At 46.5% G+C, this 24904-nt stretch overlaps 1 protein-coding gene and 1 long non-coding RNA gene across 4 annotated transcripts in view; one reads left to right on the forward strand and one right to left on the reverse strand.

The window, feature by feature from the left end:
• The window catches only part of ADAMTS10 (ADAM metallopeptidase with thrombospondin type 1 motif 10), a 34817-nt gene that overhangs the window by 6948 nt on the left and 2965 nt on the right, over positions 1-24904 (reverse strand). For both annotated transcript variants that reach the window (XM_051972487.1, XM_051972488.1), the window contains exons 2-17: positions 20544-20803; positions 19471-19832; positions 19140-19296; positions 18633-18850; positions 17999-18082; positions 17149-17294; positions 16979-17022; positions 15671-15776; positions 14624-14770; positions 14067-14208; positions 7159-7266; positions 6460-6605; positions 6117-6180; positions 3590-3692; positions 884-1017; positions 166-289 (exon numbers count right to left, since the gene is read on the reverse strand). In XM_051972487.1, coding sequence (XP_051828447.1) covers positions 166-289; positions 884-1017; positions 3590-3692; positions 6117-6180; positions 6460-6605; positions 7159-7266; positions 14067-14208; positions 14624-14770; positions 15671-15776; positions 16979-17022; positions 17149-17294; positions 17999-18082; positions 18633-18850; positions 19140-19296; positions 19471-19832; positions 20544-20646 — 2188 coding nt within the window. In that variant the 5' untranslated portion in view covers positions 20647-20803. The remainder of the gene's footprint in view (positions 1-165; positions 290-883; positions 1018-3589; positions 3693-6116; positions 6181-6459; positions 6606-7158; positions 7267-14066; positions 14209-14623; positions 14771-15670; positions 15777-16978; positions 17023-17148; positions 17295-17998; positions 18083-18632; positions 18851-19139; positions 19297-19470; positions 19833-20543; positions 20804-24904) is intronic.
• Positions 159-3641, forward strand: LOC127545310 (uncharacterized). Of its 2 annotated transcripts, XR_007949631.1 has the most exons (5): positions 159-256; positions 906-992; positions 1384-1449; positions 2298-2378; positions 3547-3641. It is a non-coding gene; the product is annotated as an uncharacterized LOC127545310 (long non-coding RNA). The 2 variants fall into 2 exon arrangements; XR_007949632.1 differs by lacking the exon at positions 1384-1449.

Consider the following 24904-nt stretch of genomic DNA (forward strand, 5'->3'; position numbering starts at 1 on the left):
CCATTCCCTCCCTGGGATCTGAGGTGCCCTCAGAGGAAGGCTAGCTTGCCCCTGTCTCACCGGGATAGACTAGGATGCTGAGTGTCAGAGGCCACTGGTACTGATTGTGGGCTTGCCCCCATCCCCACCAGGCATAGGATCGGTGCAGAACTGCCAGGCTCTTACCGCCCTTGGGAATGGCCCCAGAAAATACGCCCTCGATGGTTTCACAGGAGCTGCCATCACCCCCACACACCCGGCACTTATCCTCCCGAAGGTCTGAGCCCAGGATTCGGTCGCAGCCCACGTGCTGGAGGGGAGGGAGAACCTTCAGGGAAGGGGCTTTGGGCTAAACTCTTCCCCTATTCCCATCACAACCATCTGTGATCCCAACTTGCACAACACTTGCCTTATGGGGCCATTATTCTTTAATTTGTTCTCTATCCCACTCAGTCTGGTTGCATCTCTGCCTATTGCCAGCTAAATAAACTCCCTTGCCTGACATTCAAGGCCTTCCAGGATGTGGCCCATCTTGCCTCTCTGGCCAAATTACTTTCTCTATGAAGTTTATGCTCCAGTCAGACTGGAGACTATCCCCACAATATGCAGGGGTCCTCAAACTATGGCTGCGGGCCAGAGTGGCAGCTGAGGACGTTTATCCCCCTCCCCCAGGGCTATGAAGTTTCTTATTTAAAGGCCCACAAAACAAAGTTTTTGTTTCTATTATAGTCCGGCCCTCCAACAGTCTGAGGGACAGTGAACTGGCTCCCTATTTAAAAAGTTTGAGGACCCTTGATACAGAGTATAACTCTGTACCCAGTAAGTTGAATTGAATTGCCCCCCATCCCAGACTGACGGCCAGTCTCTCCTCCCCTGTCCCACCCCTCCAATGGCCTTTCTCCACCTTGCACTCTCCATTGACACAGATGTCCACGGTGTCCAGCCGGCACGGTGTCCCGTCCACCACAGCCGCTGCCCGCTCCGTGTAGAAGTTGAAGCCTTCCGCCAAGCAGGTGAGGGAGCAGGATTTCACACCCCCTAGTGGGTAAGCAGCCCTCACTGAATCTCGGACCCAGCCGAGGCTGGTCAGTCCAACTCAAGTCTTTCCTTCCCACACCCAGCCACGTTCATTTAGCCTTTGCCTGGAGACTTCATGTGAGGGCAAACACATTTTTCCTGAATGTCCCATTCACTTTGGCTCCTCTCCCATTATTGCAAAATTGTTCTGGACGTTAAACCCACATTTTCCTCTTTGTGCCTTCTCTCCATTGATTCCAGCTCCGGAATCAATGGGCTTAGGAAAACATATTCAATCCCTCTTCCAATGACAGGCCTTTCGCCACTAGAGACTCTTCTTCAGACTAAACAAGGCTAGTTTTTCAAACAATCCCCATATCCCTTCAGATCCCAAACCCTTTGCCATTCTGAGCCCTATTGAGAGAAATGAGGATGTGAGAGAGGAGAGAGCGAGTAAGTAAGCAAACATTAAGCATTTATTATGTGCCAGACACTGTACCAAGAGCTCAGAATATAAATACAAAGAAAAAAATAGTCCCTGAATTCGAGTTTATATTCTAGTGAGGGATATTTCCAGATTATCAGTCCCTTAAACTGAGGCCTGAGTATCATCCTTGGAGAAGGTGGGAGGAGGTTGCCGCCTCCTTAGTCTTAGGCTCCTAAAGTTTCCCTTCTGATTATAGACTGAGCTGATAATTATTGCCAGCCCTGTGCCCAGCCTGCCCTCTCACTGAGTAGAGGGTGCAGGTGGTAGAGAAAAGTTTTTAACCACAGCCTACTGGATGCAATTTAGCCTGCCAGGACCTTGGAGCAATGTGGGCTAGGATTCTAGGGAAAGACTAGGAGGGGGGCAGGGTGCTTTCTTCAGTGTTCATCCCCAAACATAGGATTTACAAAGTGATGTAAGAGTGGACACCAAAGTTTTTTGAGAGGTAGTGTGGTGCAGTGGAGAGACTCACAGAGATAGAAAGAAACCTTGGAAGGTCATTTGGACTATTCCAGTTCCCTTCATTCCCTGCAGGGCCCCCTCTGCTGTGTCTTAGATAGAACAATGTGGTTGGAAACTACATTCGGTATGGAAGATGAAGGAAATAAGTTATTCTCTCTCATGATCTGATCCTTAAAAGAAACAGGAGTTGGGAATTTGTTGAAATTTTTTAAAAAAGCCTTAGAGCAAATGTTCTTTTTTTTTTTTTTAAAAGTTGTGGATGTACCCTGCCCCATAAGACATTCATATTTAAAGGAAATGCTAGAGTTAGAGGTTGTTGAAAATAAAAATACATTTTCCTCCATCCCAATAGATGCACTTTCCTACAATGTCTCTGGAGATTCCTCATTAAAAAGCTGGTTTAGAGGAAGAAGACTGCATTGGTACACAAGTGGTAATTGGCTGGCAATATCCACTCTTCTCCCCAATTCATTTTTTTAAAAAATACTTTTCATTTTAAAAATTAATTAATTAAATTTTAAAACATGTTGCTTTATGAATCATGTTGGGAGAGAAAAATCAGAACAAAAGGGAACAATCATGTGTCTTCTCCCCCAATTCTTAATTTCACTTTTCCCTGTCCTTAATTTCTTCCTAATTGACCCAGTTTTTTTTTTTTTTCTGGAAGCTGAGTCATTGTCAAATCCTCTGAGCTTCCAGAGCACATTGATCCCTAGATATGGATGACTTCTTCTTTCTCATAGTGTAGCTGATAAACTGGTGAATATCCCAGAGATACATCCCAGGGATCATTGCTGATCCCATTCCACCTCAAGTTTTTCCCCAGGAAAATGTAATACTCTTGAGGACAGGGACCGTTTTCAATTTTGTTACTGTATCCTTAGCACCTTGCTCAATACCTGGCACACAGCAGGTGCTTAATAAATGCTTGTGACCCTGAACAACTAGGAAACCAAAGAGCAGCAAACTTGGAGCTGGGATACCTGTCTTCAAACACCAAATGCTACTTTAAAGCTGTGTGATCTTGGGTAACTTACTTAATTCATCTGGAACACAGGTTCCTTGAATGTAGAACCAATAGTTAGACTAGATCAGTGGTTCTCAAACTTTTGTTTTCGGTATCTTTATCCTATTAAATATTTATTGAGGATCTGTCCAAAGAGTTTTTGTTTATCTGGATTATATTTATAGACATTTACCATATTGGAAATAAAAACTATTTTTGAATTTGTAGACCCCAAACTACGGCCGCGGGCCAGATGTGGCAGCTGAGGACGTTTATCCCCCTCCCCCAGGGCTATGAAGTTTCTTTATTTAAAGGCCCACAAAACAAAGTTTTTGTTTTTGCTATAGTCTGGCCCTCCAACAGTCTGAGGGACAGTGAACTGGTCCCTATTTAAAAAGTTTGAGGACCCCTGCTCTAGACCATACTATGAGAACCACTGGATTAGATGTTCCCTTCCAGCTTTGATCTGATACTGACCAACATGGCAGGGACTAAGGCCACTCCTCCTTGTTCCTGTTGTAGCACCCCACTGACCTGCATGCAGATTATTGTCTTTCTTCTTTCCCTTAAATTTCCTTTTTCTCCCATATCTTAGCCTGGATTCCTACCCCCTATTCTCTCTCAGGAGGGCCACTTACCTCCCCGGTACGTCTTCCATGTATAATATTTCCCCCGGAAAGGGACGCTGTCGAATTCCGAGCATTGCACCTCCCTGAAGTCCTGAGAGCCTGGGGGACAGTCCTGGTGGGACAGCAAGCAGAGCACCACTGATTAGAAGGGATCCCGAAGATGCTGAGTCCATCCCCCACCTGAACAAGGACCCCCTACATCATCCCTGGCCAATGCTCTGCTTGAAGACTTCTGAAAATAAGAAACTCGTCACTTTTCTGAGATGTCCTATTCTACTTTTGAACAACTTTAATAGCTGATTTACACTGTGCCCCAGTCTGCCTGTGCCTCTCTTCCCATTCCTCCCTCATTGCTGAGCTTCTGTCTTCTGGGATCTCAGTGGCCAGAAGGGATTTCAATGATCATCCATGCCCTCCCTGATGGGATGGTGGTGAGAAATGAAGAAAGGCTCCTGAGGCCCCAGCTAGCTTAGATGGGCCGGTCCCTAAAATGCATATGCTTATGGTTTGGATTTGAGGGCAGCGGATGCACAGAAGGACCAAAGAATGCAGATGAACGGCCTTCGGCTCTAGGGAAAGGAGACCGGCCGTGGGTCTGCCAGATCTAGCTGTAGTGAGTCTCAAGGGAGGCATTTTGGAGAACTTTCCATCTATAAAGTTATAAAGTGGGAAAATGGACTTCATTTTTGTACTTATTTCTTCTCTTTCCTTCCCCTTTTCACATAGCATCTGAGAGGGGGCTGTCTAATCTGGCCCATGTCTAAACAAGAAGTATCTCTGTAACATAGGCAGGAAAGGGCCATCCAGCCACTGCTTCAAAGCCTTCAATAAGAGGGAATCCCCCTCTCCCGCCTTTCAGAGGCGGTCCATTCCATCTGTAATTGGCAGAAAAATAACTTTCTTTATATCAGTTCTATCTGCAATTTCTCCCCATTTCCCCTTTTTTCCCCTTTGGGGGAAAATACTGGAACTCTGCTATATCCCCTGAGCTTTCCCTGAGGATGCTGGCAGCCCCAAAGACTAACATAGGTTGTGGGGCACTGAGAAAGTGCTAAACATTCTGACCATGATCTAAAGACCATTGCTGATCACCCTTCTCTGGAGTTAATCAATATCATTCCCAAATTGAGCACAGTATTCCAACTGTGGTCGTGACTACATCAGGTACAATCGCCAAGCTGGTTGGCCAAATCACAAGTATTGTGGTAGGCAATGGGGCTACATATTCAAAAGCAAGACAAAAGCAAAGTCTACAAAAAGCCTACATTCTACTGAGAGAATCAACATGGCCACATGTAAGTTCTGAACATCATATGTTTGCGCTATTGGATGCCATCACCACACTATTTGATCCATCTTGAGCATTCAAGTCATCAAATCCTCCAGACCTTTTCCAAACTACCTCTAACCAGACCTCTCTTACTTTGTACTTGGGAAATTGATTTTTTGGACCCACCAGTAGAACTTTATAGTTATCCTTAATGGAATTAATTTTTCTAGAATCTGCTTTGCTTTGGAGGAGCTTGAATGTGTTACTCAGCATGCTACTTGTCCCTTTTGTATCCTCTTCAGATAATCCGACAAACATGCAGATCATGGTACAAGGAAAAGAGCGGGGCTCCCCAGTCAAAGGCCTTGGATTCGAATCTCATTTCTGCTGCTTTCTATCTTTATGTCCTTGGTCACTTCCCTTTCCTGTCTGATTTTGTCATCGTAGAAGGAGCTTTTGAGTTTTCTTTCAGCTTCAGATCTATGATCCTATCCCTTCCTCTTAAGTCAACAACAGTGTCCAAACACACGGGTTATTTTATTTCAAGAAATTTCCTTTCCTTCTTGGTTGGATGAGAACCATTTGTGTGTACACTATGGATCCTCCTAGCTTCCTTATTTATTTATTTTTTGACAGTTTTTATTTTTTTTAATTTTTAAAAATAATTATAACTTTTTATTGACAGAACCCATGCCAGGGTAATTTTTTTTTATAACATTATCCCTTGCACTCACTTCTGTTCTGACTTTTCCCCTCCCTCCCTCCACCCCCTCCCCCAGATGGCAAGTAGTCCTATACATGTTAAATATGTCACAGTATATCCTAGATACAATATATGTGTGTAGAACCGAACAGTTTTCTTGTTGCACAGGGAGAATTGGATTCAGAAGGTAAAAATAACCCAGGAAGAAAAACAAAAATGCAAACAGTTTACATTCCCAGTGTTCTTTCTTTGGGTGTAGCTGATTCTGTCCATCATTTTTCAATTGAAACTGAGTTCTAGCTTCCTTATTTATGCTACTAGTATCACCATCCCTCAAGTCACTCAAGCTTAAAGTCTTGTTATCTCCTCAGGTGCCAAGTTCTTTTGATTTTTCATCCATAGCCTTTCTTCTATTTCTCTCCTTTCTCTTCTCACGTGGCTACCACAGGTCTCACCCTCTGGCGGTTGCAGAAGAGTGACATCATCAGGACCATTATTTGCCTATTTGAGTTTCTGAGGATGGAGGGAAGGGGTTTGGGGGCTGGGACAAGGGTATCACTTACATCCGTGTTGCAGGACCGATAGCGACGCCGCTCTCCTAAGCAATATTTGCCTCCAATTGTTGGTCTTGGGAGAAGACACAGAAGAAGTTAGAGGAGGATTGTTGGGGAAGAGGAGGGAGTGGGGCTTCTGACCCCTAAGCTTTGCTTCTGGCCGGGGCCTCAAGGTGAGCTTGGGAAGGAAGGTGGTCTGAACACGTGGCACCTATCATGGTTACGTGTCCCCCCTTCCCTCAGCAGCCTTCCTCCCACCCCTGGGGGAATCTGAGCTGAAGGGACACAGGGTGAGTGAATCGGGGATGGTGAGTGTTTGAGAGAGACCAGACAGACAGAACCACTGACTGACCTGGGGCTGTCACACTGCCGGCTGGAAGAAGAGACTCCACCTCCGCAGGTACGGCTGCACTCACCCCATGAGGTCCAGGGTCCCCAGGCCCCATCCACGCCCTCTGGCCGTGACCCAAAGGGGACACACACCCGCTTGTAGCACCACTGTAGGGATGCCATCCTGATGGTTACAGATCCCACCAGCACCGAAGCCCCAGCATCCCAATTTCTGTTTTTTTGGGTGCTCTTCAGATGACTACATTGATGATAAATCTGACATTTTTATGTCAATTTAAAGATTAGCAAATAGGGGCAGCTGGGTCACACAGTGAATAGAGCCCCAGCCCTGAAGTCAGGAGGATCTGAGTTCAAATCTGGTCTCAGGCTCTTAACATTTCCTAGCTGTGTGACCCTGGCAAGTTACTTAACCCCAACTGCTTCAGAAAAAAAAGATCAGCAAATGTTCTAAGTATATTCTATCATTTTACCCTTACCACAGTCCTCTGAGGCAGCCCCAATGGTTATGGTTAGCCCCATTTTATAGGTGAGGAAACTGAGGCTGTAAGGTTGAATAACTTGTCTGTGGTCACACAAGTGTCACAGAGGGAATCTGAACCCGGATCTCTAGGTCCGGCACTCTACCTACTGTACTGTGAAAGTAGCAGAGGCTAAAGCTACTGCCCAGGCCACATGGGAGAAAGGGCACTGAAATACTCACCCCCTTGTCAATGGTGCTACTCTGGCACAGTGTGCCCTCAGCAGCTGGGATGCTGTTGGTGATGCACCGGTTGCTTTTGCTCAGACACCAGAGTTCACTACAGACCTCCTGGGGGAGCAGAGAGGTCCCGGTGAGTCCCGGTAGCATGCAGGGTATGGGCCATCTAGTCCTGGAGCACTGGGAAAACTCCCTAAATTAGCTCCCAGGGTCTAACTTTGGGGAAAGGAAAGAAGAGACAGGAGGGAGCACAAACCTCCAAGGCCATTACTCTAGTCTCCCCTCCTTCCCTCCCATCCTTCAGCTCAGGTGTTGTTTCCTCCAGGAATCCTTCCCTGGACCATCCTGCTATATATGACTCCTGCCCTGCCCTTGAATCCCCAAGCCTTCATTGGTTCACAACTCTTCCCTCAGCTCATTCTGCACTAAACATCAGAGCTGGAAGGGATTCTTAGAGATCCTAGTCCAGTCTCTTCATGTTATAAATAAGGAAACTGAGGCACAGGGAAATGAAATGACTTGTTCCATGATCCACAGCTGAAAAGTGGAAAAGCTAGGATTCAAACCCAAACCCTCCACGAGGAACAACCCCACATGCTGTCCATGGCCTCCTCATCTTTGTATTTCTAGATTCCTTCCCTCACTTCCCTCAAAGCTATCATATTCCTCCCTTTACTCCCACCCATTCCCCATGGAAATGCTTTAATGTGTATATGTGGGGGGGTGTTCTTTTGCCCCACCTGTCCTCCCCCATCATTCCCTTCCTTAAAATACATTAGAGTTTACTCTACTCTAAACAAATGACCATTGTAGACTTTTTCTGTCATTCCTGCCATATGATCTGTGGGTTTTGTCCCGAGCACAATATCCCCATCAGGTCCTGGATCTGACATTCTGCCTTCCCCCTTCCCACCTTCTCCATCATCCTTCCCCACTTCCCACCCTCAACCCTAGCATCCTTTCCAAGACCCCATCACTATCACGGACTAGAAGGAAATCAGGCAGGATGTACCTTATGAAGTTCCCTTAGTTTTTCTTAAAGGGGAGAGAGACAAAGACAGACACAGAGACGGATAGACAGACAATGAGGGTCAAGGGCTCTAGGAAGGACTTCAAGGATCGAGGATTGGCCAGACCCACAATCAAAATCCCAGAGGCAGAAGTAGCTTCGGAAGGCACCTAGTTCCACCTGCTCCTAAGCTCAGAATCCCACCTACCACCCACCATCTCAACAAATGGTCACCAGCCTCTGCTTGAGGATGAATGAAGGGGAACCTATCACCTCCCAAACCAGCCCATCCTACTTTGAGATGGAGTCTAACTATCTGGAAGTGTTTGCTGAGACTGATTCAAATCATCCTCTCCCAGGAGAGAAAGGATGGAGCGGCTATCTCCACCTCATCCTAGGAGTTGGCCATGGAGTGTTTGTGCGAGGGGAAGGGTGAGGCTGGGGACCTTTTGGCTGGTCCAGTAACCCTGAGAAGAACAGGCCGAGAAAGGGCAGGGCGGGGTGTGATATTTTCAGTGAACACTTGGGAAAATGTTTAGTGTAATGGGAGACACACAGCAGAATGGGGAGGGAGGAGGGGAACGGAGTGGTTTCCTGAAGCTAAGCAGACTTTATCTGGGACTGGGGTCATCTGGGAGAAAGCCCATCCCTCCAGTAAACTCCTCCCAGAAATAGAATCCAGGCGGGGACGCAGCTTGGTGCAGTGGGTCAGTTGGATTCCAGGGCAACCATTCTGACCTGGAGCCAAAGGGCACAAGGCCCAGAGAGGAAAGGACCCAGGGGCCCTGGAGGGCTGGCAGAGATCTCTAGCTCCAGCTGGCCCAGGGGGTGGAATCAGGGCAGTCTAATAACAGGGAGAGATTCCAAGACTTGGGGCAAGAGCAGGGGGCCAGGCTCTGGCAGGGGAGTGAACAGAGAGTTCCTGGAAGGGACCATTGAATGCTTTTAACCTATGCCAGGCCGTGAGGGGGCACTCTGTCTGGGAATGGCCCACAGTGACTCTGATGTTAAGCAAGAAGAAAAGGGAAGAACAGATTGATGTTTCCTTTGGGAGAAATGATCTCCTAGGATTTAGGGCTGGCTGGGAACTTAGAGGTCATTGAGTCCAACTCCCATGAAACCCAGGGAGGGGAAGCTCAGAACCTAGGTGTTCTGAGTCCAGATCCAGTGTTGATTCTTTCCCCGCCTTTTCCTTTTTATTTTCTTCCCTACACCATACCGCCTCTTGGCCTATGGGGTGAATATCAGCATTCCAGAAGATAAAAGTAAAAACATGTTCTGGGGGAGGTCAAGCTGAGTCCCTCAGATGTTGCAAGGATTGCAGAGAAATTTGGTTGGCAGACTCTGGAAAATCCCTAGGGCTTTTTTAAACTTTTTTTTTTTTTAAATTCCCATCTCCCATCCCAAAGAGAGTAAGAGAGATACTGGGAAACCTAGAACTGAGAAAGAAAAACTTGAGTAAGAATAGGTAACAGCAGACAGAAAAGAACAGACTTGAGGTCTATTAGGGAAAGAAAGGAGGAGAGTAGGACCCAGAGCGGGTCAATTTAGAATGGCCTCTGGAAAAAGAAGGCCATAGGAAGTCTTCACTCTGCTGCCCTTATCATACTTCTCCTATTAATTAGGGCAGTGGGGGGGGGGAAGGGGGCTAGTGACATGAGGTTTGTAATTTATTCAGATATCTCATTGTGGGTTTCAGATATTTTAAAAGTAATAATAGCTTAGGGAACAATAGGCTGAATCATAAGATCTGGGACTCTCATGTAGAAATCCAAACTTCTCATGGAAGAGAGGAAAATATGAGTGGACCCATCCAGGTGATAATCAGCCAAGTTAGACTTTACATCCTTAATTTCTGACTCCAGATCCTGCCTGTTTCCTACTTCTTTGCCAAGTGATTGTCTACTATGAAGGTCTCTTAGAGGAACGCCAATGACACTTAAGCATGAACACTACGTATTCCCTTACAGTCCCAGGCTAATCTCACAGCTTTCCCCTGGAGTCGTCTCTCAGCCTCAGAAAAGCTCCACAGCCTCTCCTCTTACTCGCAGACTCAGCCTGACCTCAAAATCTGGCCTCACAGCTTCTCCAGGTAAAGAGATTAGAACAGGTGAGAAATCAAGCCAGAGGCCCACCAGGCTGAGAGTGAGGAGGCCTGGAGAGGGGCCAAAGAGACAGGAGGGGATTTTCGGAGGCCAGGAACTAGAAACAAATCCAGAAAATGTCAGCGAGCAATTAAGAGAGATTTAGGACTTTCTGCAGGTCTAGGATCCAAAGGGCTGGAGAGGATTCTGGCAGAGCTGAGCTCTCCAGAGTAAGGAGTCTCTCCTCCTCGGAAGTCCAGCTGTCTGACTGTGTACCAATGGGGCTATCTATTATATGGCTAAATCTGGCTTCCCTTAACCTGCCTGGGAAGTCAGCAATTTCTCTATCCTATAGCACGGTGTAGTACAGGGGTCCTCAAACTTTTAAAATAAGGGGCCAATTCACTGTCCCTCAGACTGTTGGAGGGCCGGACTATAGTAAAAAGAAAAACTTTGTTTTGTGGGCCTTTAAATAAAGAAACTTCCTAGCCCTGGGTGAGGGGGATCATCGTCCTCAGCTGTTGCATCTGGCTCGTGGGCCGTAGTTTGAGGATTCCTGGTGTAGTACATGACTGGGCAACGGAAAGTAACATCTTATATTTGGAAGGATGGACACCTGGTCAACTGGTTAAGGAGGCATGGGTATACTGATTGATGGATGGATAGAATACAATGAAGAATGGGTAGATAGAAAGAACAGAAGGATGAAGGGAAGAATCTCATAGGTGGAGAGATGATGGATAGAAAGAATAGACAGATGGATTCATGGATGAAATAGATGAACAGAGGAGCGATGGACAACTGAATAAATGAATATATGAATGGACAGGTAAATGGATGGCTTGGATGAATGTAATGCTCATGCAAACCTCAGCATACACTCACGTTATAATAAAAGCTTTTTTCTTTTTTGCTAGACTCCCTCCCTTTATTCTCCTCACAATATTGTTCAGCTTACTCAGTTAATGAAAATGGTGTTTTCATGTCATCTAACTCCTGCCAAAACGCGATAGCATCTCCCTAATACCCTGGAGCTGAAAATCCAGGCTCTTCAGCTCATTCTTCAAAGATAGCTCTGAGCTGTTGTGGTCTTACATTTATAGAATAATTGCACATGAGACCCAGATGGGTGCTTAGAGTTTAACCCCCTTCTTTGCAGACATGGAAAAACCAAAGCCTGTGCTTACACATTGGCAAGAATAGAACTATAATTTAGGTCTCCTGACTCCTGGGTACTATTCACCAGCCTGCAGGCTCCTTCTCTAATAGTCACTGACTCAATCAAGTATATTTCCTCAAGATCACTTCTTTATGCTTCAAGTCCTCCAATTTACAGCTTTTGCCTCGGGGGTGGGGAAAAGAGAAAGAGAGAGAAAGAAGAAGAAGAAGGAGGAGGAGGAGGAGGAGGGAGGAAGGAAAGAAGGAAGGGGGAAAGAGGGGGGAAGGTAGGGAGGAAAGGGAGAAGGGGGAGGGAGGGAGAGAGATTGTGTGAGAGTATAATCTTTCAGAATTTAGTCCACAGGCCTCACTTTCCTCCTGGAGAAGGAAAGAATGCAAATAATATCTAATTTCTGTTGGCACCTCAATCTACCTCAAAAGGCACCAGGAAGACAGTCATTGATATCTGTAACTCCTCTCTCTTCAGTTTAATTGGTTAAAGCCAGAGACTTGGGCTTAGTGTGGGGGTAGGGAAGAATTTCTAAAGTACTGGATTTGGGCCAAACTAGAGAATTTTTGTTTGGCTAGCTTCCTGAGGCTAACTCGGGAGATATGAGATTCTCTGTCTTCTCTCTTTTCCTCTCTTGTTCAGAGCTACCACCAACCACTGAACTTTCCCCTATCTCTTACTAATTCCTTTTTTTCCTTTCTACCAACATCCCATAGGATCTTTCCCTGATACTCATTATCCTGCCCCAGCACACACACACACACACACACACACACACACACACACACACACACACATTCTCTTTCTCACTCTCTTTCTGTCTCTCTGTCTCTCTCTCTCTCACACACACACACACACACACGCACACACACATATTCTCTCTTTCTCTCTCTCTCTCCTCTCTCTCTCTCTGTCTCTCAATCTCTCTCTCTCTCTCACATACACACACACTCAGACACACACACACATTCTCTCTCTCTCTCTCTCTCTCTCTGTCTCTCTTTGTCTCTGTCTGTCTGTCTGTCTCTCTCTCTCTCATATACACACACACTCAGACACACACACATTCTCTCTCTCACTCTCTTTCTCTCTCTGTCTCTGTCTCTCTGTCTCTCTGTCTCTCTCTCTCTCTCACACACACACACACGCACACACACATATTCTCTCTTTCTCTCTCTCTCTCCTCTCTCTCTCTCTGTCTCTCAATCTCTCTCTCTCTCTCACATACACACACACTCAGACACACACACACATTCTCTCTCTCACTCTCTTTCTCTCTCTCTCTGTCTCTCTTTGTCTCTGTCTGTCTGTCTGTCTCTCTCTCTCATATACACACACACTCAGACACACACACACTCAGACACACACACACACATATTCTCTCTCTCTCTCTGTCTCTCTTTGTCTCTCTCTGTCTGTCTGTCTCTCTCACATACACACACACACACACACTCAGACACACACACACACTCAGACACACACACACTCACATACACACACACATTCTCTCTCTGTCTCTGTCTCTCTGTCTCTCTCTCTCTCTCACACACACACACACACACACATTCTCTCTCTCTCTCTCCCTCCTCTCTCTCTCTGTCTCTGTCTGTCTGTCTCTCTCACATACACACACACACACACACACACACACTCAGACACACACACACACATACTTACATACACACACACACACACACTCAGACACACACACACACATACTTACATACACACACACACACACACACACACTGTCCAGGGCACAGGGCTTTCTCCACACTCTTCAGCTATTTTGACTATTGAGAGAGCTTGAAGCCAAAAGTTGACGGTCTCCTTAGAAGATCCACAGTGGATCTCCAGGGCTTTATCTTAGGGAAGTGACTGGGTAGCACTAAGGAATTCCTGTCCATGTCCTCAAGATCTCCCAGAACTCTTCACTCCCCATTTCTGCTCATGTGTGTCAAGGTCCCGCAACCTCAGAGAACTGAAATCTCACAAATTCTGACACAATCATGACCGAAAGAATAGGGAAAGACTTAAAAATCCCAAAAACCTAACTGCCTTCACCTTGAGACATGCACTCGTTAACAAGACCTCCGGCAGCACAGTCTGATGCATGAAAGGGACACACACAGCACAAGGGGACACAGATGTAGGAACAGAGGGGAAGCCAGACTCCCAAAGCCTCTCCTGTTCTAACACAAAGAAGTCTCATCGGGGTCTTTTGACATTTTTCTTCTTACGACATAATCAACTCTTCGGGGCGAGAGCTGGGACAGAAACGCTGCCTTTTTTTTATAGAAGGTGTTTCAAAAGACTTAAGGTCTCGCAGTAGAGTGGCTACACTGCAGCATCTGGGTTGGGCCCAAGAGAGAAGCTGGTACCCTGGTGAAGGCTGTTGGCAACCGCCACTACATTCCTGCTCCACAGATCAATTGTCCTAGACTTCCTGATTATAATAACTAAGTCTCCCTCCCTCTGGCCCTGAATGGCCAGGCTATGGAGGCGGCAGGGTTGGGCAGGCAGGAAGGAAGGGTGGGCTGGCACTGTCCCCTTTGCCCCCTCCCATCCCACCCAGAACCAAGTTCCCTGCTCCCTTGTCTCCCACCTCCCCCACCTCAGGACCCCAGAGAAAAGCAGGAAGGCTCTCTACCCCGTATTTACACTGGCGGGATTTGACTCCATACTGGAAGCGACACTGTTCGTCTGCATCATAGGCCTGGCCCGGTGCCACTGTGGGGTACACGAAGTCCTGCCTGGGGGGGGCATTGTTCAGGCACAGGCCCAGGCCAGAGCTGGGAGAGGTCAGAGGACAAAGGTCATTGGGAGGGGATAGAGAAAGACCTACAGTCTAGGGGTTGGGCAACTTGGGATAAAGATTATGGGGCATTGAGGCAAGATCTGGGAAACCCCCCTGCAATGGGAATACAGGGGAAGTCCTCAGTTTTTGGACATGTCAGAGCTCACGTAGATCTTCCTTTACTCCAGGACTGAACTATCTAATCATACCCCAGGATAACCCAGGACTCACACAATTTCCCTCTAAATACTATCAAATGAGATGTTTACAAACTGGCTAACAGAGTCTGGGGTGCATAAGTGCTCAATGCTTTTTCCTTCTCTTTTCTTTCCCGAATCCAGTCCCAGGGAGATTGAGAATTTGGGAGCTCTGGGTGGGGGAAGTGGGGGCTGATGTGTCATCTCACTCACTCCAGAAAGCTGGTGATGTAATCACGGCTGCAGGATGACCAGACGAAGGGATTCGTTTTCATGGTGACGTGGGCGGCCATGAGCTTGGCTGTGTCCTGGCCCTGGGAACCACACGTGTTTCCAACCCCGTCATGATTCATGCCAAACCTGGAGGGTGAGGGCACTGCTCGACTCTGCCTTTGCCCCTACCTTGAGAAGGGGAAACCAAGGCGTGGGAAAAGCGATGAAGAGAAAAGAGAGTGAAGGGAGAGAGGAGGGAAGGAAAGGGAAAATAAGAGGACAGAAGAAGAGAGAAAAAGGAAAGAAAGAGGGAGAGAGAAAAAGGAAGAGAGAAAGAGAAAGAGAGAGGAAGACAGAAAATAAAAGGGTAGGGGAGAAAGAGAAGGAGAAAGGAAGAGAGAAAAAGGAAGGAGAGAAGAAGAGAGGAAAAGAAAAGGAAAAGGAGAGAAGAAAAGGGAAGAAGAGAGGAAGGAAAGAAACGAGTTTTGGGGGTGGTTCTAAGGAGGCAATAGTTGGATATTTGGATAAGCCATCATATGGATGGCTTCATTTTGAGACTAGAGAATTAGGTTTTGCCATTCAGACTGTTGTGGATCATTCTTGTGCAGGTCCTGATGGTGGAGACAAAGAAATGTCATTATTGAATCAGAACCTCAAACTTTAGTGAGGTTCTAGATTTTCTTCATGAGGATGTATTTGCTCCTATGAGAACATGCTAATGAAATGTATTAATTAATAGGAACTTTTCTTTGTAGTGAAAGAGTTTCTGTGTGTTTGGTCAGTATCATTGTTGTTTGTGAAGGAGAGGAAAGGAAGGGAATGAAAAGGAACCAACAGGAGATGGAGGCAGTTCTGAAAGGGGAGAGTTGGTGGGAACAAGAGAAGAAAAGGAACTCAAGGCTTTAAGAGGAGAGGAAAGAGCACTTCTACTTTTCTCAGCCTCTTAAGTATCACTTCCATTTGTCCATCCTCCACCCCACAGTCCCTCCAGAATTCTCCCCTGTGCCTCTTAATGCCTGTCCCACCTCCTTCCCCAAGGGTTCTCACGTGTGGCCGATCTCATGAGCGATGGTGAAGGCTGTGGCCAGGCCGATGTCCTCATTGATACTACAGCTCCGTTCCCGTTCGCACATCCCACCCACAGGGGCTAGACCTAAGGGGGTGGGCCAAGTTGCAGTCCTGAGGCTGGTCAAGCAGCAGTTCACATACCACAGGCTTTCTTGACCAGTCAGCCTTTGAGCATTGCCCACTCCTCAACAACCCCACGCTACAACTCACCCTGTCACTCAGGGCCTCATTCCTCCAATCCATGAAAAATCCCTGTCCTATCCCCCTACCTACGGCACACTTCTGTCCCTTCCTTTAAGCCTGGAACATCCCCCCCACTTCCCTACAATTGCCTGGACCACAGTTGGAAATATAGGAATTACTGGCTCTTGACCAAGGTTGGAATATCCTTAATGAGAGCTGGTCAAAAATGTATTTTCTTAGAGTCTCACAAATCTGGTCAAGGTCTTAAACTATCAGGGGAGAGAGAAAGCTGACAATACACTTCTGCCGCATCTCCTACAAGGAGCAGGTAGAACATAAAACAGACATCAGTGGAAAGGATCAGTGATTCCCCAGAGATCGTGTTCTAGAGAGCCAGTATTAAAACCCATGGCCTCCAATTTCAAAACACAAATGCATTGGGGATAGGTAATCCAGGTCAGCTGGAAAGCCTCATAGAAGGAAACAAATTTGACCTGGCTAAAACTTGGTGAAACTCCTGATTGGAATATGGTTATAAAAAAGTATACATGGTATTTTTTATTCCAAAGGATAGAATAGATAAAAAGAGGTGGTTATAAACAATAACTTTGTATATTAGGACAATCTAATCATATGAAGAAATTCAGGAACCAGAGCGGGAAAAGCAAGGGAGAACATAATCATCTGAGAGAATATTAGAGACCACTTAGATGGAAGGAAAAAATTGATGAAAAGATCAGGAAGCAGATAATAAACTTGCACAGTTGATACAAAAATGATGAGTGGGGAGGAAAAGAGAATTTGAACTCTTTAGACATATGCTAGAGCTTTCTTAATGTTCAAAGCAGAACAGTTGGTCTTTTTTTTTTTTTTTTTTTTTTTTTTTGCAACTCCTTGATTCTAGCTAAGAACTGATAGGAGGCTTGGGAGGAAATTACTTATGCTTTTAAAAATTTATGAGAGAGAAGGAAAGGAAAGACTGTTTAGTACATTTGAGAAACTATCATTTGTCCCCTCTCCATACCAGAATCCACCTGCTCCCTATCCAGCCCCTCTCCTCCCTCATACCCGATTTCCCAGCCTGACTCCAGGCTCCAACATTACCTAAAGTGCCACAGGGCTTATTCTTGTAGATGCAGATGTCATAGCTAGAAAGGAGAAAGTTGGGTGGGTGAGGGCAGAAATAGCTTCTCTCCTCTAGCTCTTAGCTTCCCATCTGTCCATTCTAGCAGCTCTCTGGTCCCTGACTCCATCCCCTTGACCTTAGCACTCACCGAGTGATTAGCACGGCTGTGTCATGGTTGGCCACACCATTCTCCGGGAGAGCGTTTCCATGACCACTTCGGTTCACGATTGACTTCTGCCACTTGCAAAAGCTGTCTAGTGACTTCCCTGCATGGTGGGTGATCTCCAGTGTGGGCTGGGGACAGAGAGCAGGAGGGGTAGGGGGGAGCAGGTTCCAGAGAAGGCTCAAAGAGAAAATTTGGGGGTAACTCACTAGTCAACATGTGGGAGACACTCACACAGGACAAGGATAGAAGACTGACCAAGAATGATCATAATTCCCATGACTACAAGCTTTAAGATTTATAAGATGCTTCCCCCATAACACACTTAATACCTGTGTAATCATGGTTACCTTGGATGACTTTCATTTTTTTCCTGTGTCAAATGAGGTTAAGTTCTTTCCTACCTCTAAATTTATGATCCCTTTGAGAAGGAAAAATTAGAATTGGCTTTACAGCCAAGAAATCCCTGGCTCCTGTGGCCTCCACCACTCCAGGACTCAATGAGGTGCTCCTCTATCAGCCATGAAAGCCACCTCTCACACACACTGACATGTGATCCTGGGCAACCTTCTAAGTTCCCCATGGGTCACCGAGAAAGTGCCGACCTCCACTGGGAGAACAGATTTCCTCACCTGGGAGTTTGCTGTATCAATGAAACCACAAGTCCAGCTCTTTCCTCATTCTTACTTTTTTATAGCTGAGGAAACAGATTTAGTGAGAAGGGACTTGCCACATAATTAGTAAAGTGATGGAACCCTGGCTGCATATCCGGCGCTGTCCAAGGTGACTACCAGAGCCAGTAAAAGCGGGCAGAACATCACTCACTCCCCCTCACCTGGTCTTCAGTGAGCAGGATAAGCCGGGTCACCATGATGTTAACAATATTCCCCAGACTGGAGTCCTGGAAAAGTTTGGCAACCTGACCTCCAGGAAACAAGGAAAGTCCAGTCTTACAAGGAGCCCAACCAGGGTGACCAGAGCACACCTCCCAGTCCTTGTCTGATTGTCCTTGGCTGTCTGTTCTCCGTCCCTCACCCTTCTGTCTCAGTGCATCTAGATTGAGCTGTGACTTTTCCCCATGAGAAGGAATAAGGTGACTGGGAAGGGAGAGGAAATGTCTATCCTGGGAGGTTGGGGGAATGGAGATCAAGGTCACATTAACGGGCTTGGAGTCTGTTCTGCAGGTGGGCTGAATCCTTTCTGTGCTCCCTTCTCCCACCTGTCAGCCAAGGTGTCCCCACGTTTCCCTTTCTAAGTGTCTCTAGTTTCCTGTTCCTCCTTCAGTTTCTGTCTCCCAAAGATAATTTCATCTTGTTTTCCCTGATTCTCATGGACTGCCTTTCTTTTGAATGACAGGTTATGGGTTATGGTGTGGAGGAGCAAGGGCTGAATGTATCATCTCCCACCATTCCCCTGGCCATCATCCCCCCCCTCCCTCTCCTGAGCCCCCTGGGGGTGGTGACACTTACAATGTTCATGACGGCCAGCACGTACTGCTCGATGTCGCGGCGCCCGTGATAGCCCACCATCATCTTGTCAGCCACCACCAGAGTTTCCACATAGCGCTCTCTGCTGACGGAGCGCTTCAGGGCCAGCTGTCCCCGCTCAGTCTCATTGCCCCGGGGCCTGGCGGGTGGTGGCTTCAAGGTCCGCAGCCACCATGGCCGCCCCTTCCATGGTTTCTCATCTGTGGAGACCCCAGGGTCCTCCTACCACCTCCTTGTCCCCCCATCCTTCCCCCCTTCTTCCTTGTCCCCATCATCCTGCTGCTATCTCACCCACAGCCCTCTCCCCAGTCATTTCACTGTCTCCCGCCCTCCTCTTCTCCATCTTCCTTCTCCCACTATGGCCTGCATCAGAGTCACTTTTCTTCCTAGATCGCTTGGGGACAGGGAACACCTGGGAGGGGTGGGGTCCGCAGGGCAGGGTTTTAAGTTGTCCAGGACTTAGAGGGCTGAAAGGGGAGGACTGGGTACCTAGCACTCCGCAGGCAGCGTCCAGGTGGGGGTACTGTAGAGAAGAGCGTTTATACACCACGTGGGGGCTGCTTTCCTCGATTCCTCGGCCCCCAGGGCCACCACCACTCAGGGGTTCGATGAGGTATTCCTCTTCATCAGCCACAATTAAGCCGTGCTGAGGAGAGGTACTGTTAGGGACGTGGGGCCTTCTCCAAGGTCTTTTCCATGGATTTCCCACTCTGACACAGGGCTCTCATCTCAGTCCCCGGGACCCTTAAACTTGGGCTTCTCTCCCCACGAACTTTGTTTGCCCTGGGGAGAGCATCAGGGGGCCACCTCATCTGCTTACCAGCCCGTTGCAGTTACTGATAGCCACTCTAGAGCTGAGGGGCTGCCCCTGAAGGTGGCCAGCATAGAGGCAGTTGGGCCGGGCTGGGCGTTGCCAGGCAGGGCCGTCCCTCGTCCAGTATTCCACAGAGAAGTGCTCGGCCAGCAGGCGCCGGGTATGGGTCAGGTTGAGCAGGAAGAGGGTGCTGGGGGCAGCCACTTTGTAGAAGAGTCTGGGCTCCGGTGGTGGGGTCTTTGACCCCCCTCGGCGCTGGCGCTTCCTCCCGGAAGGAGCCGGAGGTGCAAAGGCCAACAGTACTCCATTGGGGTCCACTCGCGTAGGGAAGGCAATTTCATAGCTCTTGAGGCTGGACAGGAATTCCTCTGGAGGTGAAGGAGAGATGATTTATGGGATCAAATTGGAATAAACCTTAGATAGTGGGTGGTATTGCAGAGTGTTGGTCTTCAAGTCAGGAAAGTCTGCGTTCAAATACTATCTGAGACATTTACTAGCTGTGTGACCCTCTCTTATTCAACCTTTCTTAACCTCAGTTTTCTTAGCTGTAAAATGGAGATAATAACAACATCCATCTCAACATTCTTGTAAGGATCAAATGAAATAATGTTTGTGAGGTGCTCTTCAAACTTTACTAATTGAAAATAAGCTAGGATTCTCCAGTCTCATCCTGATTGTACACATCAGAAATTGAGTGACTTGGTTGTGATCTCAAAGTGAGTAAAGAGAGCAGGGGCAAGATTTGAATCCAGGATTTCTCACTCCAAACCAAGCACTGAGGCTCTTCAGGGTGGTAGCTAGATTTAGGTTCTACCCTTCTCTAACAACCAAGCTCTGATTTTGATTCAGCCTATACTATTTATGGGCTTTCCCTCCCTGTAAAACCTCCTGAATGCCATACTCCCAGGGCCATTGCCCCCAACTCTGATGACATTTATTAGATATTTACTGTCTTTTTCAGGGAATACTCAGGGCTTCTGGACAATAGGATACCATCACCCCTTCTGATTTTCCCCTGATTTCATCCCCACTTACCCAGCGTTGGCTCACTCTGATCCTAACCACCCAATCTCACCTACCTTGAGACTGGAAGCCATGGGCACCAGAGTGTGTGTGGTCCAGGGTGAGAGTGAGAACAAAGATCCAGCAGAAGAGTCTGTAGGTGGCAGTGATCGCAGCCATTGCTAAGGGACAGGGGAGCGATATGCTGACCCCAATAGGCCTGTGCCCACATGTCTCTCCTCAACCCCTGCCTGACTACGGCCACCTGGCTGCTTCCCCGAGATTCATGGCCCTGACCACTTCCAATGGGCTTCCAGGATCCAGAAGAACATAGTTTCTGTGGACAGATAGAGAGAAGCAAGGTGAGTAGAAGGAGGCCGAGATGGAGCCCTCAGTTCCTGCTTTCAGAGTTCTGGGCTAATTCTAAAGAACCCAATGGAAAGTTTATTCCAAGAGGTGCTAATGTTCAACATCTATTCATCCATCCATCGTCCATCCACCCATCCACCCATTCATCCATCCATCCATCCACCCATCCATCCATCCATCCATCCAACCATCTACCCATCCATCCAACCAGCCATCCATCCATCCAACCATCCATCCATCCATCCATCCATCCACCCATCCACCCACCCATCCATCCATCCATCCAATCATCTACCCATCCATCCATCCATCCATCCATCCATCCAACCATCCATCCATCCATCCATTCATCCATCCACCCCATCCACCCATTCATCCATCTATCCATCCATCCATCCATCCATCCAACCATCTACCCATCCATCCATCCATCCATCCAACCATCCATCCATCCATCCACCCATCCATCCATCCATCCACCCATCCATCCATCCATCCAACCATCCATCCATCCATCCATCCATCTACCCACCCATCCATTTCATTCAATTTATTCATTCAGCAAACATTTAGCCAACAATTAAAGTGCACCATGTACTATGTTCTGCACTGGAGAGATGCAAAGACCCTGTTCTCTTGGATGAAACTCAATTCAACAAGCATTTATTGAGTGTCTACCATGTGTCAGGCATTGTGCTAGGAGCCTCAAAGAGATACAAAGACTGAAGGAAGAGGAAGAAGCCAGTGTGGGAAAGGAAGGAGGATGGTAGGGTGGACAGAATGTGGGACCTGGAGCCAGAAGATCCCTCTGATGTTTCCTAACTGTGTGACCTCAGCCATATCACTTAACATCTCACAGCCTCAGATTCCTCAGCTGTAAAATAGGGTGATCATGTACAAAGAAAATTACCCTTTGCTCAAGAGACTTATATTTGCCTGGGAATGAAATGGTAACCATGAAGAAAAGTGAAAATGGAAAAGGGAGTGTTCCAAATTCTCTTGTTTCTATATGGCACATTTTGGCCATGGAGGTAAATGTGTATTCGTGGCTCTCTTCTGGTCATTTTTTCTGGTTTATTTTCCTTCCTCTACTCTCACTGCTGACCTTTAAGTGCCAACAAAAATCTCGCTTCCTATTAGAGTCATTCCCTAATCTTGTTTCATACCAGTGCCTTCCTTCTGTTGGTTATCTTTGTAATTAATCACCTCTGTATTTAGGTTTGCTTTGTATATTTTATTTACATGTTGTTCCTCCATTAGACTGTAAGGTCCTTGAGGGATAGGGACTTTTTTTTTTTCTGAGGCATTTGGGATTAAGTGACTTGCACAGGGTCACACAGCTAGGAAATGTTAAGTATTTGAGGCTGGATTTGAACTCAGATCTCTTTGACTTAGAGGCTGGTGCTCTTTCCACTGCACCATCTAGCTGGATAGGGACTGTTTTTTGTCTCTTTTGGTATCCCCAGTGCTTAGCACAGTACCTAGGATATAGTAGGTACTTAATATTTATTGATCAATGGTATTTTTGTCAAGAAATTTCCAAATGGGGTCATGGAGAAACGACTGAACATGAAAAGGACTAAACAATAGCTCTCGTGAAAGGGAACTCTCTCCCTCCAGAGGCAGCCTGTTCTGTCATTGGGTAGTTTGGCTCCTTCAGAGTTTGCCCTCAATAGAGATCTGCAGACTGTGTCCCTATAATTTCCCTCCATTGTTTTGCCTCTGGAGCCTACAAAGAACGAATCTGGTCATAGAAACATCCCAGGTATTCCAAATCTGAGAGAGATCTTAGTGTTCAAAGAGAAATATGAACTTCTTCTTCCATAATATTATTGATCCAAAGTCATAAAACTTTGACTTGAAGACTTCTAGCAACAGGGAACTCGTTACTTGGTCAATGCCCACCCAACCAGACAACCTCTGCTTGTTGTTGGCCGTGGTTTTCAAGGATTTACTTTAATCTTTCTAATGAGACTGTTAGTGACTGGTACTGGACTTGGATTTTATTTGTGAATTCTTCTGAGTCTAGCACATAGGTACTCAGCCAATCAACAAACATTGTGTCAGCACTTACTCTGTGCCTGACACTGTGCTAGGTATTGAGGAATACAATAATAAGATTTCGATACTCTCTGCCTGCAAAGAGCTTACATTTTACTGGGGTGGGAGGAGGCCACAATATATTCACAAATAAGTAAATTATCAAATGACAAAATTAATATTTAATAATTTCAGGGAAGTAACATGGGAGAATCAGGAAAGGCTTCTTGAAGGAGAAGGCAACTAACCTGATTCCTGAAGGGAGTTAGGGATTCCAAGAGTCAGAGGTGAAAAGGGAGAATGTTTCAGGAATGAGATAGAGCCTATAGCAAGGCATGGAGGCCGAAGATGGGATATCATGATCCAGAATAGGAAGTACTGTAAACAAGTCTGGCTAACATAGAGGATAGAAGACAATCAACCTGAAAGCTAGACTGACAGCTAGCTGTGTGCAGGATGGATCAGAGAGGGGCTTGGCTGGAGGCATGGAGACCAGTTTGGAGGTTTTGGAAATAGTCCAAGTGAGAAGTGACAATACTGCGTATAGATATGAGAAAAAAAAAGCAGATAAATTTGCTATAGAGGTGTGATGGAGCTAGCTCGAACTGGCTATTGAGAGCTTATTAATTTTTAGTGTGTGCATTTTCAGCTTGGAAATTGGCAAATGTGATAAATTATGATTTGATTTATTGTTTTGTTGATTGTCTAGGCTTAAGAAAGTAATGGGAAAATATTAATCATGCAAATTCAATTTAAAAGGATATCGTATACATTTTTCCTCCCAGAGAACTACTTGTTAAACATTTGCTAGCATGTTGCCTTCAAAGAACTTACAACATGCAAATAACTGGTGACTACAAGATACAGATAGGAACATGAGGAGGCAATCTCAGAGGGAAAGGTACTAAGCAGTAGTGAAAGGTGGAGAGTCTGGGAAAGCCAGACTGCAACAAATGTCTGATTAATCCTTCCTTCAAACAATGAAAGGAAAAGGTGGCCTCTTTATGGTCAATTCACTGAGTTGAATTGTCCACCCTATTCTTCTGTTTAATATTTCCTGCCTTCAAAGAGCTCATGATTTCTTCTCCTTGGGGACCTTGTTCCTTTGAGCACTTCCTCTCCCTTTTATCTTTGATATCTCTCTGTCTCTGTGTCTCCAACTTTCTCTGTCTCTTTTTTCCTCTCTCTCTCTCCTCCTCATCCATCTTCCTCCTTTCCTCTCTCTGTCTCTCTCCCTCCTTTTATCTCTCTATCTCTTTTCTTCCATCCCTCTTCCTCATCCATCTTCTTCCTTCTTCCTCTCTGTCTCTCTTCCTCCCTCTCTCTCCCTGTCTGTATGTGTCTCTTGTCTCTTCCTCCCTCCTTCTTTCTCATCTGTCTTCCTCCCTTCCTCTTTCTTCTTCCCTAGCTCCTTACATCTGATTTCTCATTCAGGCCTCCCTGACAATCCTGCCAGAAAGACATTGCAGGTCTCATCAACTCAATTTACAGATGAGGAAATAAAGATTCAGAGAGATTGTGACTTGTCCAAGGTCATATAAATCATAAAATGTTGGATATGATGAATCCAGGTTTTTGACTTGCAACTGCCATACTGACTCCTTCCTCTTTGCCTGGTGACCCCAATCCTAATAAACCTTTTCTTGACTCTACTGACCCTTGAGTTATCATCCCCTCTCTTTCTCTCTCATTGTCAGATTTCCAGAAAGTTATCAGCACTTGAGGCTTTCACTTTCTCTCCACCACTCCTTCCTCACCCTCGAGCTGTATCCATGTTCATTCTTGATCCCTCAGCAGTGTGGTAACTGGTGATCTAAGAGCTCAGGTCTTATCTTCTCTCATTTCTCTGCCAGCCACCCTCTGCTGTCTGTGAGATTGCTGCCTCCTGCTTCTCCCCCTGCCCCCTTAGCCTTTCCTCTGCTTTCTTTATTGGTTCCTCTTCAAGGTGGATATGCTAGGAGATCCTCCATTTTGAAAAGGGAATAGCAAGGTGATAGAGAAGGAACAAGCCAGAGAGATGAAGGGCTTC

The sequence above is a fragment of the Antechinus flavipes genome, chromosome 1, assembly GCF_016432865.1.
Source record: "Antechinus flavipes isolate AdamAnt ecotype Samford, QLD, Australia chromosome 1, AdamAnt_v2, whole genome shotgun sequence".
Taxonomy (NCBI): domain Eukaryota; kingdom Metazoa; phylum Chordata; class Mammalia; order Dasyuromorphia; family Dasyuridae; genus Antechinus; species Antechinus flavipes.